Below are 19,909 nucleotides of genomic sequence, written 5' to 3'. Positions count from 1 at the left end.
AATTTTATCGAGATAAAAGTACATTGTATATAAAAAAAAATTGCATATTTTTTTTAAATGCACCTGCTTAATTCTGTACTTTCAGTGAAAACCATCACTGCAGCAATGATAATTATATGTTTATCAATGAAGGGCGAAGTTGGACATGAATGGTCTTTGAAAGGCTGTTATTGAAAGCATGACATGCATATGATAAAGACAAGATATTCTTTCGGTGTTAAAATATTCATGTTAACAAATTCAGAGGTTGCTGTTTTATTGTCTCCCAACATTTGTATTGTTTATAGTTTTTTTGGAGATCAATCACTGTTCGTTCTCTTTAACTTTTCTGAATTGTTTGCAATTTTAAAAATTTTACGAAGAATGACCGATACATAGAGAGAAGGAGAGAGAGAAAATATGCACGACACCGCATTTAATTTTCACTTCATCTTTCAGTAGACATTATATCTTTAAAAATGTTTACAGCATTTGTTTGATACAGCATTTTATCACTTAAATGCTTTATTATTGTGGACATTATTTTTCTATAGAATTACGATTAAAATTTGTTTTTTTTTTTAAATCTAAGAATAATTTCTGAAACAAATATCGAAGGGAAAGAATCTGAGTTTTAAAGCAAAACTTGTACAGTTGACTCTGCATTTAATTTCATTTTTTCACAGATTCAAATATTTCATTGGTAATGTATTTATAACTAATAATAGCCCGGATATTTAAAAGGAAACTAGACAAACGGGGATTTTCCATTGGCGATTCATTGACTGTCAGGGATTTTTAAGGTAAGATATATCACTTAACTAAAGTTTGGCACACATAAAGTGATTTTTATTTGGACCTGTGGATTAATGTGGATAAGCAAATTTGAAATAAAAGATACACAAGCACTTGAAAAAGAAACGCATTGTCACGCTGCGCTTAAAAATTTATTAGAAAACGCGTTCAGACCAGTTTGTGTCATCCAGTTATAACTTAACAACAGATTTTAGAAATAATTAATCATGGCGACTTGGGCTTTGTTGCGTTGTCAGATAAATATGTCGTCTAATAATTATGTTGACTTGAAACAACCAATTTGGACAAGCATATGGTATATACTTTAAACTATATCTGAGTGTGGAAAAGCACACAGCACTTTAGAAAAACTTTTGATCCACCCATTTTTAAGATTCGATTGCTAGCATTCCTCTCCCTTCGTTTAAAATTAGTAAACTTATTTCATTGTTTTGAAAGATTTTCCAGTAACGTCAAAATAAAAATATTCAAATAAATGTATTCTGTAAATTTTTCGATATTTTTCCTATTTTATAACTATGGACTCTTTTGATGTTCTCAGAAGGTGTAACAGAAATATTTGAGTGAAAATCTATATGAAATAAAACTTATAAAATAAAGGAGGATCTAACAAATGCTTCCTATCCAACAAATGCTTACCACCCCCACAATTGCCAGTACAAAAAGTTAAAGTTTTTTGAATAATGAAGGAATATGAGCATGTTGGCCCCCAATATGGCGGCCGGTGGAAAATAACCCTTCATGTTAATTTGGGGAGACCTACTAAAAACTATCTATATTGACCAAATCGAAGCTGCTGTCACTGCACGCGCACTAATATTTCGGTGAATACGGCGCCTTAAATCCAGTGAATATGTTGTGTTCTGAATTGTTTGGGCTTATGTAGATTATATAAGGACTATAAATAAACTATGTATAAAAAAGACTTATTCTTTTAAGAAAGATAAAAATTAAAACAATCTTTCTTTTAAATGTTAGCATGAATAAAACGTATAGAAAAGTCATGTATTTCAAATTTTTATCTGCATGTTTCATTAAACTTGTAAAATATGTCTGAAAAAGAAGGTAGTAATCAAAAATAATGATTCAGTTTACGGCATTCAATATTTTTTTTTATCTAGACGTAACAAAACAAAAATGACATCGCCGCCAGAGACTGAGATTGTCAAAATCAACAATATGGCCGATAAAAGAAATTACGATGAAAAGAATGACGATGAAAGTAATGATGATAAAAGCAGTGATGATGAAAGCAATGACGAAGAACTGTTAGATCTTAACTTTCCAAAAACAGACGTGACTTTGGTGGTGGAGGGTAAAAAAATTCACGCCAATAAAGCTGCCCTTTCTCAACATTCACCAATGTTTAAAGCTATGTTTTGTGGAAATTTCAAGGAAAGTACACAAGAGGAGGTACCACTTCGGGACAAAAAATACCAAGATGTTGTAGAATTTCTCCAATGTTTTTATCCCAACATGAAACATGAGGTCACAGGTAAAAAATAAAATACATCCAACATCCAACATCCAACATGTAGTATAGAAGTATACAGAAGCTATTGATATTTTTTGGTCCTAAAAATATCATGCGTCATTTTACTTATAGTTTGGCGTTGTACACTTTGGTGCACCCTTGAACTCTTTAAGTTAGACAGAAATGGCTTAACAATTTTTGAACATTTTAGGTCACCTAAGTTAACTCAGTCGTCAATCGGAACACCACTCGGCCTTTTCCGTCAAGTCGAGAAAAAAGTTTTTTTCTCGACTTGATTTGGTCGTACGTCGGTCGTAAAGTTTTGAAAATTTTACATGTAGCTTCTTCTCTGGAACCACTGAACCATTTTCAATCAATTTTGGTTTTCGTCAACTACATGTATAGGTGAAGGGGAGCACAAGTATGAATATATGGGTAAATGGAAACAAATTTTGTGAATTTCATGCGCCCTCCCCTCGGGCCCCGAGGGTTGGGGCTAAAACAACCAAAATGAATAATGGAGACTTTAAAAATCTTCTTCTCCTGAGTGAAAAATTCTCGAGAGGGGCGTTAAACAACATACAATCAATCAATCTTCACTCCTGGTGATATAAATTATTTTAAGTGTTTAAGAGGGATATGACATGTAGATGGTCCCAACATCATGACAGATCTATCCTCATAAAAATACATAATTTTAAGTATTATTTTTTAAACAAGTGGAGAAGGAAAGCGCACATTCAGTTTATAAATTATTAGGAAATGAAAAAAAAGCAATGACAGATCTACAAACACAAAAAATATACAATATCATGATTTCATATAGAATTTGAAATTCATACACTGAAACAAAATACTTTTATTTCCTATTCACTTCAAAAATATGAAAATTCAAGTTTACTAGGCATTAATGTCATTTTCATTATTTGACTGAGAAAATTTACCTTTCAAGTTGTGGCAACGGGCAGCTGGTAATAAGTAAGAGTTCAATTTCCCGCAATGACAGAGCTGGGCCCATGCCTCAGAATATTTAACAGAAAAACCGATTAAACAAGGGGGTACACATTTACTGGCCGATGTGAAACTTTGTGAGTGGAACTTCTACAATGTGAAACAACATATGTTTATTATTGATTAGATGATTTGTTCATTAATTATTCAATCAACGGAAAACTTGAATCTACGTAAACTATATTATTATTCGTTTGCAGAACAAAATGTACTGAAAATACTACCATTGGCACACGAATACCAGTCGCCTCTTGTTGATGATTGTGAGAAGCTCTTGATAAGCATGTGTAAACCAGGAACAAGTCTGACAGTGACGTCACTACTGGATTACATCATAGCAGCCGAAAAATATGGCCTAGAAAAGTTACTGGATGCTGCAATGAAGTTTTGTGCCCGTGTAGACTATGGTCTTCTAAACGGAAAAATATTTAATCGTTCGTATGATTACGAGAGGGGTAAATATCAATACAAGCCCACAGTAGACAAAAGAATTTCTGAGAAATTCAAGAATATAGACCCTAAACATCAGCATACAATTGCAGAAAAAAGACTCCACTTTCTTGAGATGAATAAAAGAAGAAAAAGCAATAAGGATCCAGTTACTGCAGATTACAATCTTATGTTGTCTGATTGAGTTCTCTGCATAATGTTCATAAAATAATTAACCACGTATAATGTCGGTATCAAATCAATCGACAACTTATTCTTAGAACAACTTTTTCATAGTCTTTATATAGGATTTTAACATGCAAACGTATTAAATTTGAATTTGACTTTGAAATTTTGAAAATGAGAGATATCTTACAATTTGTGGTATATCATTGCTGGGTTTTTTTTTTATCAGACTGGTACATTCCTTTATGTTTCTTATGTTGTGTAAACATATTCATTATATTTTTCTGATAATTTTACAAATTGCTCTTATTCGTTTCAAAATTAGGGAATTGAGAAATTCAACTTATTCAATCTTTCCTAAATTGTTAGGCATTGTATTGATCATTATGATTAATTTGATTTTTTTTATGCAAATGTTTTATCGCTGGTTTCTGTTTATAAAAAAAGTTTTAAATTTTTTTTTAAAATCATTCTTAAAAATTTTGTAACTTTTACGTATTAATCTATATTACTGTGACATTTTTCAAATAATTAGGTCTCTAATTCTATGTTTCACAGCAACAAGCACCGAATCCCTTTTACTGGGACTGTATTCCCACTAATTATTGGAGAACCAATAAAGACTTAAGGTCCGTGTAACACTTAACAATTCAAATTTCTAAAACGATTTAGAGTTTTAGAAAGTTAATATATTAGTTCAAATATCTAACTTTCAAAAACTCAAACTGATTTGGTATATTGAAATTTAATATTTTAGTTCAAAAATCTAAATTTTCACAAATAGGTTTTAGACATTTAATATTTTAGATTTTTACCTTAAATTTTCAAAGTTCAAATTACCGATAACGATTAATGAAATTTAAAAGTTTGAGTTTCTAGTCTACCGTTTGTTCAGAAAGTTTACACTTAACAATCTAAAGTTTGGTAATATTTTTCTTCTTTCGATTATTTAAAATTAGATTCAAACTTCTAAAATCCTACTTTGAAACGTTTAAGATTTTAAGAAATTTTGAATTTTGATTCAAATGTTCAAATTTCTAATAACTTAACACTTTAAGTTTTTAGAATTTTTCTTTAAATATCCAAAAGTTAAACCAGATATAGAGTTTCATATTTTGGACATTTGAATTAAAATTCTAAAAACTCAGAATATACAAACGTGATTTGTTTATTTAAAAGTTGAGTTTTTAAATCAAAATTCTAAATTTATAAAAATCTAAAGCGTTTGAAATTTGGAAGTTTGAAGTAAATTTTGAATAATCAAACGACGAAAATTTTATAGAATGTTAGATTGTTAAGCGTAAACAAACGGTAGATAAAAAACTCAAAAGTTTAAAATACAAAATTTGTTTTTGGAAATTTGAATTTTAAATACGGTATTTAAGGTAAAAAATTAAAAGCTCAAAATGTTAAACCTGTTTGGAAATTTGAAATTTTAGATTTTTGAAATAAAATATTAAATTTCAATATACGAAATCAGTTTGAGGTTTTGAAAGTTAGATATTTGAACTATTATACTAACATTCTAAATCTCTAAATCGTTTTAGAAATTTTAATTGTTAAGTGTTACACGGACCGCTTAACATCTTGTGAATAAGTTTTACCAATGGAATTCTTAAACTATTTGGTAATATTAAAAAATACATGTAAAAGTATTTTATGCAAAAAAAATGAAGAATTCAAGACAAATAATTTTTCAAGGAAGAGATCACTCATTCATATACAAAGGGAGTCGCCTGATTAATTTTTTATGTTTCAATTGGTAAAATATTTGATATCATGAAGAAATACTTGTTTGTGTGCATGAAATAGAAAACAGTAAAGAAAGCAAATAAAACTATTTCTATGATTTCATCGTCAATTTCGCAAGTTCGACAAATCCAATGTTTATCATCGTCATTCCTGAAACAAGTTTCACTTTGACGGAGAAAGATCAGAAAATTTAGGTAAACTAATCTGTTCTTTCTGAGCATTAACCTGTATTTAGAAACATCTCTCCTGGAAATATTAAAAGTGATACCGCGTCAAAAAGTGTTTTAATGTTTTTGGAGTTTCTCTGATGTTTCTACCCCAATTTAACTTAAAGCATGATAGTATAAAAGTTAGACTTTTGTCATATATAGATATTGTGTATGAAATTATTTTCGCCCTTTAACACTTGCTAACAATTTTGCACTGTTTAAAATCCGCCCAGTTCTGTCTAGGGCGAAAGAGACGAAAATAAAAGGAGGCGAAAATGTCCCTATGTACAGTAATAAATATTCAGATAAGATAATGGTACAGAAATTTTCGTGTTAAGCTCACCTGAGCTGAAAGCTTAATAATTATTGAGCTATTCTGATCACATTTTATCTGTTATCTGTTTGGCTGTCCGTCTGTAAACGTTTCACATTATCAACTTTACTTGATCAATTTCAACCAAACTTTCCACAGAGCACCTTTGGGTACAGAGGATTATTGTTTCTTCAGATGAAAAGCCACTGGAAGATAATTAAGATTTGTCGGGATTTTGGTGTCATCTATTAAAAATCTTCCCAAGAACTATTGGTCAAAAAAAGTTTAAATGTTCAATACACAGTTTAGATTCAAGTTTGTTCAAATGATGATCCCCGGGGAAGTGTAGCCACTATTGGGTATAAACGTTTTACAAACATTACAAAGGAATACTAGTATTTAGAAAAACATCTTTTAAAATCTCATAAATTGAACAGTCAGGTAATTGCTGCCCTGCGGGACCTGACATGCATTGCTACATGATTCATTATGCTCATAAGGTCTCTATTCCCTTTCCTTGGTGTTAACTTTGCAATAGACAACAGTTGGATGGTTTTCATTAAATTTATTAACGACTTGAAAAAGTATACATGTACAATCTTGTGTTATTCATAACTGTGATGGACAAAAGGTAGTTGGCGTTAATAGGCCGCATTGCATAGATGTACAATAAAGAATAGGGTCCGGGAAGGACAACTGGCATACCGACTAAAGAGTACCGGGCAAAACCAGTGGCCCTGTGTTGGTCACAGGTGCCTGGGCTCCCAAATTTGGGTTCTAGACATTTTGGCCCGGGAGAGTTGCAAGCACATCTGTATACCCTGGTTCCCGTGATTGCTTCTGGTCAGCAGTACTTTAACACCCAAGTACTCCAGTACTAAGCCTCCCCTCCTGTTACAAGAGGTGGAGGGGGCCCCAGGCCTGCAGGCTTGGCAAAGACCCCAATCGAAAAACTTCTTACTTGACTTTTTACTTTACTTTTGTTAAACATTGCCATAGGTTGGATACTTTGTAGACAACCTGTCTACCCAACAGAGTGCCCACCAACTTATCTGCTGGCTGGGCAGGGAAACAACAAGCCAGATATGTTCACAACCCTCCCACTTATCCCCCCGGACCCGCCACAGACATCGATATGATGTTCCTCCTGTAATGGAGATTTCCTTTGCCGCGCTCTTTTCCTGAGTGGCGGAAGCGGAAGTGATACCAACGAATTAACTCGTACCATGATGACTTTTAGATTTTTGGCAATTCGTACCATTAATAGTTTTAACAATATTATATGTGCTTCCGTCAATTAAATGAGATTAATTTGGTAGAAGGGCAAATTAATCTGCCATAACTACAATTTCAACCCATGATTTTTCAAATTGAAATGGGATCACCTAAGGAAATGTAGATTCAAGTTTGTTCAAATGATGACCCCAGAGGGTAGGTTTGTGGACAATGGCGGATCAAAGACCTACATAGGAAAAGTCTTTTCAAGAAGAGGAAAACTATTTGTTTTGTCATATTGATATGGAAGCATACCCAAATACTGTAGATTTTGTTCAAGGCATCCTTGGTGGGGTCAAAATGGAGGATCAACGTTTTACCAAAGTACAAATATAGAAAATATCTTTAAAATTTTTCTGATAAAGAACAGCAAAGCAATGATTAGTCATATTGATATGGAAGCACCGTATATGGTAGAAATAAAGTAGCATCAGCGATACGATTTGCAACTGAGGAGAACATTTTTTGTTTTGTATGACACGGAACAATAAGTCATGTCGCATTCTTGCTATCAAGACAACCTTTTGTTGTCGTACATTTAATTTCTTTGCGTGTGCAGGTTGTCGCCATTTACTTCAGTGCATTTCTGTATTGATTTTTATGATGACTTGCACACACGATTAAAAAACCCAAGAGACGTAGAAAAGTGTAGACTCGGAAGACATTATATCTTGTTTATTTTGTCAGGTAAGCGATTTGTCATTTTGTATTGTTTTTCGCCGAGATCAACGATTATTGAATGTTTATCAAATTTCATTATTAAAAAAAATCTTTATGTACATGAACTTATACAAATTGATTAGAGAATAAGGGCTCCATACACTGTCAGGAAAACAAACTATCGTATTGGTTCAAAACAGTTAATATTCAATAAAGCGCATGTCTTTACGTGCATTTTTAAAAACCTCTTACTGCATTAAAACCTAATATTATTTGCGTTATCTTTTATTCGCGATTATCCAGTTTTTGATCAATCCAGGGCGAAAAATTTTCACGAATAAGGAACATTTTCTACAAGAACAAAACAATATAAATGGTTCGCGGCGATTAATATTCGCGACTTAAAGTAGGTCGTGAAACTCGCGAATAATTCTCGCACGCAGATAAAAGTTGGTTTACAGTATCTTATGTTCTCAAAAAAGCAATGTCATCAAAATGTCACTAAATTCAAAATGTTATGAATATTCAGCCTTGTTATTATAATTATTGCATATCATAGATCATTCTTTTTTTTTTGTTTTGTTTAAAAAGTTTACTTTATATAAATAAACATCTTGACAATCTAGAAAAATTACAATATCGACGATTTCTTCTCGTCAAAATGTAATTACACATTTTCCTCTTTCTGAAACACTATCCAGAAAGCTTATTAGGGGCCATTGACGAACAAAGATTTATTTTATGTAGGAACATTTAATTCAAAGATCAATGACTTAAATTGCCTCCATATTTCACTTACTGGTTTCTGCACCGCTCGCTGATATCCTGAATTGGGAAAAATAGACGACTTGCAGAGATACAGTACGTAACACTTATATGAATTCGGTTAGGAGAAAGTAGTTCATTATTGCATTATCGCACAAACTAAAGCGTGCACGTGGTGATGCGATGACCATGAGGCGATTACAAAACGGTGCCACAGAGAATCAATTTATGACTATGATTTGATGATGCGAGGTTGAGACTATCATGCGATATTAAACACAATAGAGTTGTAGTAAACATAACTTTATTGCATAATTCCATTGTCATCGCAGTGTGATTGCTATTGCATCAATGCATCATCGCGCTAGATTGCTTCATCGTGCTTTTGCTTCATCGTCATTGCATTTCTGCGCAAATAATGATAATTGATAATGGTAAATGATATTTTGTTTCACATAAACATGTCACAATATAACACATACACACTATACAAAAGTCGTAACCTTTGTCAGTGTTTGTTACTTTGTTTACTAGCTGTGGAGTAATTTGTAAAACAAATTTCTAATTTATGTTACTGAAGACATTATGCCTGCAAAAAAACCTCAGAGCAGAAACAGAGAACAACCTTTGAGAAACACTGTCGAAAATGTGCAATGGGAACTACCAGCACCTGCTGCAAGGCCGGTCCAGGCTTGGGGAACAGTGCAGGGAATTCCGATGTCTGGGGCACCGAGTCATCAAACATGGCCCACACCCTCACACGATGGCCCAAAGCATGAAACACCGCCTTTGGAGGAAGGTATATGTAATTACAGATTTTATAATATAATTATAATATATAAAATACTCAAGTCTGTCCCAAATCCAAGAATTACTTAGTCTAGCAAATTAAGTTCAACAAGCTTCACTTATACTAAACCATTACAATTTCGATAATCATTAAGGGTGTCATATTTAGCATTCCACAGAAATAAATCAGTTCAAATCCAATATTAAAATTTTGGCTTTACGCTGATACATGTACATGTACACTGTACAGCTCGATAAGAAAAAAAGATAAAGGCCTAGTCAAACATAATAGAGACAGACAAACAACACGGCGGGTGTGACCGTTCGGCAGGGGATGCTCACTTCTCCATGGCACCTGATCCCACTTGTGATGTAGGTCCGTGTTTGCTCTGCTCCTATTTTGTATTTGTTTAATGGACTTTTGATCTTGAATACTGTTCGTTATCTCCATATGTTTCATTCAAAGAATTGTATCCCCCGCTTTACCTCGCATGTCTTTATGGGTTAAATATAATTATTTATGGCATATTGTGTCTAATATAAACGCCCTATCAGATGTCACATTTTTTTTTCAAATTAGGACAATCATGAAGGTCAAGATCAAAGGATCAGAAATCATACATAGCTACTATTGGATTGTAGCCCAAATTTATTACATATATTTATGGCATAAATACCCGATGAAGCATATCCTCCTTATTAGTAACAAGGCATAACATTAAGTAGAGGAACAGAAAAGCTCATTTATTTAGTGAAATTAACGAAACGGGAGGTACAATCTTTGTTTTTACGGCACGTATATCGTGCAAATTGTCATATCTTATCTGTATACTCATGATTTTCATAAGTCTTTCTCTGTATGCTACAGATATCTTAAAAGAAAGACATGATTTTGACTCATTGTGTCCTTTTTTTTATTTATGTCCATTTTTTGAATAAAGAATTTGTTCTAAATATTTTAAAAACAGTTTCTAGGGATTTGCTGAATTTCATTTTGTTTTAAATAGAATATTTTCTATATGTAAACAAAAACAAAGCATAATTCTTGTTAACATTTTGAAGAATTTTAAGTTCTGTATCTCGTTTGTTAATCTTTAAATGATGTCAAATTTTTTGCTGATTATTAGGTGATGCTCTAGTGAGAAACTGTAAGCATTAGAACTGGTTTAAAACAATTCAGTTGAAACTAGTTCCATGTCCCTTTAAGCAATTAAACGGACATTATATATATATAATTTCTGTTTTCTTGTCTACAGAATAACTTTCTCGATTTGTTTTGAAGCACAATCAGAAGGTGAAGACTACTTTGACGACATAGGTTTTCCAGAAACAGATGTAACTTTAGTTGTAGAAGATAAGAAAATTCATGTAAACAAAGCTGTCCTTTCCCAACATTCACCAGTGTTTAACGCCATGTTTACTGGAAATTTCAAAGAGATGACTGCAAAGGAAGTAACTCTAAAAAACAAAAAGGCAAAGGATGTGGTAGAGTTTCTAAGATGTTTTTATCCAAACATGAAGCACCCAATAACAGGTAAAAATGTTTAACTATACATGTATGTATATTATTTACCGCATTGAGCCGCAGATTATCCTTACTGATCGGAGGGATCGCATATTTATATCATATAATTATTTATCTTCAAACGAGGCAGTGAACTTTCGGAAGAAAAAAAGTGCCGCAGACAAAGGTCAAATATTAACTTGTATTTCTAATTATTTTAGAGTGTATATTAAAAGTTAATTGTGGATATATATAGAATTATTTCTAGATTTTGCAATAGATGAGGCAGTGACATAATCATGCAAACATAATTACCTTCGTCTTTAATAGATGACAATTTTCATCAAAGCATATCTTGTAGTTTCTATATGAGTAATAATTAACATATAGCATTTATACAGCACATAAGATAATGGAGGAAAAAATATATAAATAGTTCCTCTGCGAACATTCAAAGATTGATGTTACACAGGTTAATGTTTCCTGATATACAAAGAAATTTGATGGGATTGCCTGAAAAAAATATTATCCTAATATCCTTTGGCAATGCCTAGCAACGAATGTAGGAACAACAACCTGTCTCCAAATGTATTCATTTAATGTTATCTTAGTAGAAAAAAGATGTACTGTTTGCAGTGTATCCTAGGTAAATTTAAAAAGAAGAGTATCAATTGCAACACTACAACATACTGTAGAGTGCCGTTCTATTTAATACGCGAGTTTCGAGATTGTAACTCTCCTACGATGGAGGTGCAAAAAGTACCCATTTCAGCATGGAGGTGGGACAGGTTGCTTCTGTATACAAACGTGTATGAATAAATAAACTATATTTATGACTTTTAGAATTTATTAAATGTTATAGAAAGATAATGAGGTTAAGCAGTGATGCATTTGATGATTTTATCAAGCTCAACTATGCATAATTGCTTGAAAACGAAAGAAACGTTGTAGTCTTTATAAAAAGTAACCAATTTTCTTGATTGTGCAAACATTTTCTAAACAATTAGTGTTTTTTTTAAAGTTATAATAAGGAAAAGATCAATATGTAATTTAGATTGCCGACTTGCAATGATCAGATGCATGTATTTATTAAAGGTCGATATCTCTTCCCTCGTCTAAAAAGTCTCACATCCACTGATATATTTTCTTTTTTTTTTTGTTACGATTTTTTTGCTTTAAAAATTGATATCTTAATTATTCTCCAGTTGTAAAATGCATCCTGACAATCATGAAGTAACGATAAACCAGTATATTATCTGTTTCGATATATCCAATATATAAATAATATATATCTGTCTCACCTGTCTGTTTACGCGGCAACGAAACTCCCCTCCTCAACGAAAGAGCGCAACAAGGGGGATAATCTCGAAACTTGCGTATTAAAAATTTCTTTATTACGGAGGCTTGGGAGTCAACAAATTAAGATATGGTATCTTAAGCTGTCAACTATCATTTGGCAAAGAAAAGTTTCATAAATTTCGTTTTAAAAATTGATTAAATCTTATATCTTTATATAGAACTCTTCTTCTAAAGGAGATCAAAATAGTCTGAAAATGGCCACAACCGCCCCATTCCCTTTAAACGAAGGAAGTGTCTTTGATAAGGGACTTATTTCTTTTCCTTTCAGAACACAGCGTATTACAGATTTTACCTTTGGCACATGAGTACCAGTCTGCGGTTGTAGCTGATTGTGAGGAATTTATGATAAGCATGTGTAAACCAGGAACGAGTCTGACAGTGACGTCATTTCTGGATTACATTCTACAAGCTGAAAAATATGACCTGCGGAAATTTCTAGATTCCGCTGTTAAATTTTGTGCCCACATTGATTTTGATCTTCTCAACGGAAAGACATTTAAAAAAAAAGCTTATTATGGTGCCATACCCGTGATGCCCAGTTATAATTATACGTCAGGTCAACAAAATAACGCCGACAACCTAACAGACCTCTTATATGATGTACAGGAGATGGAAAAAATCTCTTTAAAGTTTAAGGAATTAGATCTAAAAACCCGGCATGCAATAGCAGAAAAAAGACTCCAAGTTCTTGAGATGAATAGTAGAAAGATACGCGATCATAATATAAATCCTTTTCAAGCAGATCACAAGATGAATTTATTATAAATTACGCAAAATCATATCGGAAGTATTTGTTTTTAGATTTTTTATTGTTTACCGGGGTATATTTATTAAAATAAAATGTATCAATTTATTGGTTACATGAAATTAATAGAGGAGCTTTTGTGACCGTTGAACTATTATATTCCTGTGTATTTCTCATTTGGGGTAAAAGAAGAAAGAATAAAAAACTATTTTAAAGTAAACTAAGGTTTTCAGTAATGAAAAACAAATTCAGTGGTTATAATTGTCATGGTTAGTAATGCGCAAATTTTACATCTTTAACTATTTTCAGGACTGTTATAGAAAAATCAAATATTTTTTCATTTACTGTGTTTATCATATTTTGTGAACGTCATATTTTAAAATTATTCTATAACTGATTTTGTTCTTTCAGTTTAACAGTTATATTTAGTTATTTTTAACAAATCAACACATGACCATTTTTGAAAATGCATTCTAAAATAGTTTTCCTGTAAAACGTTTTTACCTGACTGAATTCAGAGTATCCATTTATAATACATGTATATTAACAGTAAAAACAGCATATAGATTGCTTTTGACAAACTAATAAGTGCATTTTGCTGTTTATGGTTATCCATGTGCAATGTTTTACTTCAGTGAATTTGTACACTTTCCTTAATGGACAATAAAAAAAAGTTAAAATACGACAAGCGTAATGCATTGTGTATCTACGTTGTGCAAACTAATGGTAAGTGGTAATGTTTTTGTCAAAAAATTATTATCCATCCATCAAGCTGAATTCTATCGTTTTATTCCTAAACAATTAAATAAAGTAGCAACAATTTCTTTAATAACCACTCAGTACGGATAAAATGCATGAAATCGCGAGTCTCTAAATTCAAATAAAAAAAATCTTTTAATCTGTCGGACATTTTAATATTTTCAAGTTTCCAAGTTTGAAAAGTCACTTTTTCTTACTTTTAAGTAAGACAAAGCGACTTTTCAAACTTGGAAACCTGAAGAATGGATACTTTTTTTTTTAATTCCACAGTACATTTAGAGCACAAAAATATCAGTATCATATTAAAGCTGAACACTACTCGTAAATAGGCATAGTCCGCCACATTTCCCATTCTTCAACGCTCTCCCTACAACCCGTATATAAGGAGCAGATGGCTAGTCAGTCCAATGTATTTTACTGTAGAGATCTGACGAGTGTAGACGTACACCTTACACTGCGTGCTACACAATCTCGATGAAATTATCACATTTTACGTATCTTTTCCAAAACAGGACAAAAGTATCATGGGAAATACAGGTCAGTACTTTATTAACAAACATAAAATGCACATAAAACAAGAAATAAACCCAAAAAATCTAAGACCTCTAAAAGTGTAATACATGTCGGCCACGAGTTTCGAGTGTGCAATCGGGTGTAACGAAATCGAACGGTTTATATACCCGTCTGACAGTGCCTAATACGAGAAGTGTTCAGCCACACCTCCTAACCTCATTAGCATAAATCGGAAGAATTCGGAGATAAACGTAATAAAATATGAACAAAATCCGTAAACGTCCGAACAACTTTCCTCGCGAGAATTCAGCGAGACCAACATGCTACAGGTGAAAATCGAGAGAGAAATTCAACATGGAAAAAGAGGTAAAACTTTATGTTATCTCGATTTATAAAATTTGTAAATTTCAAAAAGTTGAAAAACAAACGTTTCTTTACCTGAAAAGTGAAAGGAGATTTGCAGTTTCTTATTCTGTCAAGTGCTATTGCACTTTAAAGTGTCAAAACAGCACCTCTCGATTTTGTAAACATGTTTCCACGTGGAAGGGAGTAGTTGTGATGATCATGATTAACCCACATACATTGATTTAGTGAACAAAAACACTCGTAAGTAGAATTTCATTTATTTTTTCGATTACCTCTAGCACAAAATGGTTAAATATTTTAGGGCATGTTTGTCAAATGCTGTTAATAGCATGTCTAAAATTGAAGAGAAAATGCAGGTGTGCTATAGTTCGTTCCTACTTGTAAGGTAGTCTACTATGCATGCATACGCGTATAAAAGTCATTATTCTTACTTATCAATACCCAGTGATTTGTGAGAACCATATGTGTTTTTTTCAAATACCAAGAGACTAAAATTTAATTCTATCCGTACTCATGTGTATGCACAAGAAGTTCTTCCGAATTTCCTCTACACATATACATGTGTACCTGGATAAAGGATTAAATGTTTGTTTACATTTGTTTGCAGTTTTCATAGTGTCAGCTGTTTATATCAATCATGCAGTTTTCACTAGAGCCTTCTGATCAAAATATAGTTGTTACTTTTCTAATTTAATGTCATAGAATTTATGATCAGATGATGTCAATGCAGTTCTCACATACTTGTGTATATCAGGTATGAAACTTAACATATGCAGTTGTATCCCATGTGGCGCAGTGATTAGAGCATCTGCTCTAGAGTCGGGGAGTAAGGAGTCAATCCTTATGTCGCTAATTCGAATCCCACTGTGGGACGTGGAGACTGGTCCTTGGATGAGACCGTATAAACCGAGGCCCCATGTCGCTGTAGGTGGCTGGTGCTGGCACAAAAAAGATTCCTCCCTGCTCAAAGGTTGGGCCCTCACACAAAATTTGTAGCCCTCCACCGGCAAGTGGTGGTGTCTCCAAATGAGTGAAAAATTCTCGAGAGGGCCATTCTAAACAACATACATTTGTCAGTCAATCAATCACATATGCAGTTTATGAAAAATTTGAATATTTCTATGTGTAAAGTATTGCCTGGGAAACCCCAAATATGTGGCGGATCAAAAAGTAAAATAGAATATGCACAATTGCAATATGTAATAATTAGATTCTGTGAAAGTCATCAAATATCACTCAGTGTGTGGTATAATGTATTAGAGGAATTAGCGGATAAGAGATGGGTACACCAAAGCATAACAGACGGACAAACATACCGATTACTTAATATACCCTCCCGCTTTTCAAGCGGGGGGTATAATAAATTACATGCATGCCTGCATCAATCTGTGTAATGAAAAGATATTGCTAAAGATAATTTACATTGATGTTTTGCGTTTTTGTTTGTAAGAATACATGTTTTTAATTTACATATTGTTAAAATGAAAAGTAATTTTCTTTTTTGTTTGTCTATTGCAGGTACAGCTGTAGAGTACATTTTGAACAGCCATCTCCAGGTATGACAAAAATTACACAATTGACCCTATAAGGTTAAATAAACAAACATTATTGAATTTAGAAAATGTATATAATGAAGTACAAATGTGAAATCATTGTAGAACCAGGCTAGAAATAGTTTTCTTTCACTGCTCACTCAGGCTTTTACTGGTCAGATCATCATAATATCACTATCCCACTCCCAGGCTACTAGATTTAATAAAAATAGACTGACCCAAAACCATAATAATATTAATAATCATGATAAATGTAATAGTTATATTTTGTTTATTTAATGTGATACACAGCTGGACAAATAATTAATCTAAACAAAACAGGATTCCGAAATGACAGAACTTTGAAACAAGCCTGTCGAATTACTACATTTGTAGCCCAACTATAATTGTATTTTTTTTTATACATGTACATAGAACTGACCCAAAAGACAGATGCCCCCTACCATGTACTATCCCAGATAAAACAAAAATCAGTGATGATACTGTATTAATTGCACAAAAATTATAATTTCATTAAAATAAAACAAAAAAGGCAAATATAAACTTTTAAAAAAGAAAATCAAATCAATTCATTTGTAATGTGCAATGATCGAATGTGTATTGTAGGATATACTCTTAAGACAGTGATGTGCAAGTTCAAGGTTTGCCTGATGTGAGTATTATATATGTGAATGTAAGGATAAAATTATAACATATTTAATATGCAACATTATTATTTAATTATTAGCATCCTGATCATGCTGATTGGAATAAATAAATAAATAATATTAAGCATGCCCAATTACTCCAATATCTACATGTACAGGTATATCAATGCATGTATAAAATAATCCTGAGTAAAGTTATATATAGTTAGAGAGAGAGAGAGAGAGAGAGAGAGAGAGAGAGAGAGAGAGAGAGAGAGAGAGAGAGAGAGAGAGAGATGAAAGGGTCAATATAATTGAAAATCATGCATCAGTGATTTTTGTTTTTGTTTAATTCTCAAAAGATTTAATCACATTCTGTTCTATTTTCAGCAGATACTTTAATAATAAAGAACATGAAGAATGGGTGAAAAAATTCTCACATTATCATGCTGCAAAATAGTACATGTAAGTTCAAAGGCAGAAGAAAATCCATTAAAAGAGAATTTATAAATACAGTTGGTTCTGTTTCAGCAAACAATTTAATGAACTGAAAATTGTGCTGATACATAATCAGCATATTATGCAAACTGTAAATGATTGCATTACATATTTTTCTGATTTGCATGTAGTGCATTGATATTTGTCAGTATTTTTCACTCAGTTTTCTTTCCATATTATTGCAAATGCTTGTATTTTATTTGGATTAATTTAATGTAGAGGATTGTATTAACTTATTAATCATATTTGTAGTTCAGCTGTAACAAAACAAATTATCTGATGAAAGCTTCAACCATGAGAATCTAGGAAAGGATGTCAAGTCCAAAGAGAAGGTATGTTGATTACTGGTCATGATATGTCATTGATGTATATGGAGTACAGCAATAAAATAGAGAGAACAATAGTAATCCGTAGACATAAAAATTAAATCTTAATTCTTTTCAAGAATAGGCAAGTCATTATTAGACACTCTGAGATAGTTAAGAGCAGATTTACATTTGTTCAGATCATATAGCTATAGAGTAGGGTGGGTCCACAGTGGGGGGTCAAAGTTTTATTCTGGAATATTTAAGGCTGAAGCCTTTTATTATGAAATCTATTAAAGATTGTCAGGGCCACGATACATCATATTTTTGGAATGAATACATCCTAGTACAGTATCCCAGAATCAAGGGTAATGGATGTGCCATAATTAGAAACAGAATGTTTATCTTGAAAGTCCTATGTAAATATTGGAAAATCATTTTGTTCATTTCTTGGCTTTTAAGTTAAGTATAAATTAAAATACTAGAGGTACTGTGAGCGATGAGCTCACTAAATGATACCCCCCGCCTCCCATATGGTTATAACTGGTGAAAAAGTCCATGTTTTCCTGTGGCCGGGAAACCAAAAATATGTGTGGGATCAAAAAGTAAAATAGGAGGTGCACAATGGCAATATGTAATAAAGATTCTGTGAAAGTTTCATCAAATTTCGTTCAGTGGTATGAGAGGAGTTGCGGATAAGAGATGGGTACCCCAAAGCGTAACAGACGGACGGACAGACGGACGGACGGACGTACAGACAGACGGACGGACGGACGGACGGAATTAACGATTACTATATACCCTCCCGCTTTTCAAGCGGGGGGTATAATAAGTTTTCAAAATTTAAATTCCTATTTTATGGAGACTTTAGTTAATATCTATGTAAGATTCAGAAAGAAAGCAATATTTTGGGGTTATAGAAAAGGGGCATAACTCTCATCATGGTAGTAATGATGGATTTCAGATAATGTGAAAAATATGTACTGTTGGGAAACAAGTGAATACAGTGCAGTCTAAATAAGTACAGTTACACAGCAGTATCTTAAAATCAAAAAACTTTTACTACCTAGGGTATGTTGATGTTCATGACAGTATTACAGATTGGATGAATGATTTGCAAACACTTGGAATTGCATATATATTATTTACTTTTGTTAATTTAATTTGATCATTTTGTGCATATCTCTTTCTCATGCAGATTATTAATGAACAATGATAGATTGAATAAGCAACTGTAAATGGCATACATGTATATGAATTTTATTTACTCTATTTAGAGTTGAACTTTGATATATATATCTTTGACAGTTGACACTGAGTGATATTTTGAACACATTGAGATATCAGTCATTTTAAAGTCCCTTAAATGACATTTTTTTTTTCTATGTGTCTTACCCTGAATCTCTTGGATATCTGTTTTTTTTTTTTCAGCAGTCCCATGAGCATTTCAAGATAACAAGTGTGACTTTATTTTATTGATTCAATTAATTTATGATGAATTATAAAAATATCAATCATATACTTTTATGTTAATGCATTAACATTTTATATTTTTCAGGCCATATAACAAAAGGTTGCTGAATTCAGGAAGACTAGCTGGGATGATACAGTACTTTACTACTCATATGAACCATATCTGAACATCATTTGAGGATCCCTTTCTCAGAAAAAAAGAATTTGCATATTCAAAGACTCTATAGTTTATTGTTAATTTGTTCGTTGTTTAACATTCTTCTTGAGAAATTTTCACTCATATGGGGATGCCAACATTTGTCTGTGGAGAGCTTCAAATTTTGTCCTTTACCTGGCATACATGGCTAATTGAGCAATGAGGGATCTTTTTAGTACTAGCACCTACTGCAACACAGGACCTCTGTATATACAGAAAATATTTCTTTTAACCAATACATCTAATTTGATTTCCAAACAAAATTATCAAAAAAATCTTTTTCACGAAAAAAGAAAATCCACGTGTACGCTCTTTGTTTACGGTTTTTCATAGGTGTGTCACAATCCTGTATTC

The 19,909-nt window shown here is 32.4% G+C and overlaps 2 protein-coding genes and 1 long non-coding RNA gene across 5 annotated transcripts; all 3 read left to right on the top strand.

The window, feature by feature from the left end:
- The first annotated feature begins 694 nt into the window (after positions 1-694).
- Positions 695-4,047, top strand: LOC134236725 (kelch-like protein 38). The gene is made up of 3 exons (XM_062718923.1): positions 695-782; positions 1,917-2,290; positions 3,481-4,047. The coding sequence occupies exons 2-3, from the start codon at positions 1,933-1,935 to the stop codon at positions 3,912-3,914; spliced, it is 792 nt and encodes a 263-aa protein (XP_062574907.1). The 5' UTR covers positions 695-782; positions 1,917-1,932; the 3' UTR covers positions 3,915-4,047.
- A 4,045-nt stretch (positions 4,048-8,092) lies between these two features.
- LOC134236711 (kelch-like protein 6) lies at positions 8,093-13,286 on the top strand. The gene is made up of 4 exons (XM_062718902.1): positions 8,093-8,131; positions 9,450-9,668; positions 10,941-11,192; positions 12,790-13,286. The coding sequence occupies exons 2-4, from the start codon at positions 9,455-9,457 to the stop codon at positions 13,284-13,286; spliced, it is 963 nt and encodes a 320-aa protein (XP_062574886.1). The 5' UTR covers positions 8,093-8,131; positions 9,450-9,454.
- Positions 13,287-14,792: 1,506 nt separating this feature from the next.
- LOC134236629 (uncharacterized) lies at positions 14,793-19,707 on the top strand. 3 transcript variants are annotated; one of them, XR_009985656.1, is made up of 6 exons: positions 14,793-14,904; positions 16,423-16,460; positions 17,064-17,109; positions 17,474-17,548; positions 17,834-17,913; positions 19,445-19,707. It is a non-coding gene; the product is annotated as an uncharacterized LOC134236629 (long non-coding RNA). The 3 variants fall into 3 exon arrangements; XR_009985658.1 differs by lacking the exon at positions 14,793-14,904 and adding an exon at positions 15,008-15,144; XR_009985659.1 differs by lacking the exon at positions 14,793-14,904 and adding an exon at positions 15,008-15,144 and having other exon boundaries at positions 16,423-16,493.
- The last annotated feature ends 202 nt before the right edge of the window (positions 19,708-19,909 follow it).

The sequence above is a fragment of the Saccostrea cucullata genome, unplaced genomic scaffold (assembly GCF_032062105.1).
Source record: "Saccostrea cucullata isolate Sc308-1 unplaced genomic scaffold, CSIRO_AGI_Scuc_v1 ctg2233, whole genome shotgun sequence".
NCBI classification, from domain to species: domain Eukaryota; kingdom Metazoa; phylum Mollusca; class Bivalvia; order Ostreida; family Ostreidae; genus Saccostrea; species Saccostrea cuccullata.
This window is presented reverse-complemented; position numbering and strand designations above follow the sequence as displayed.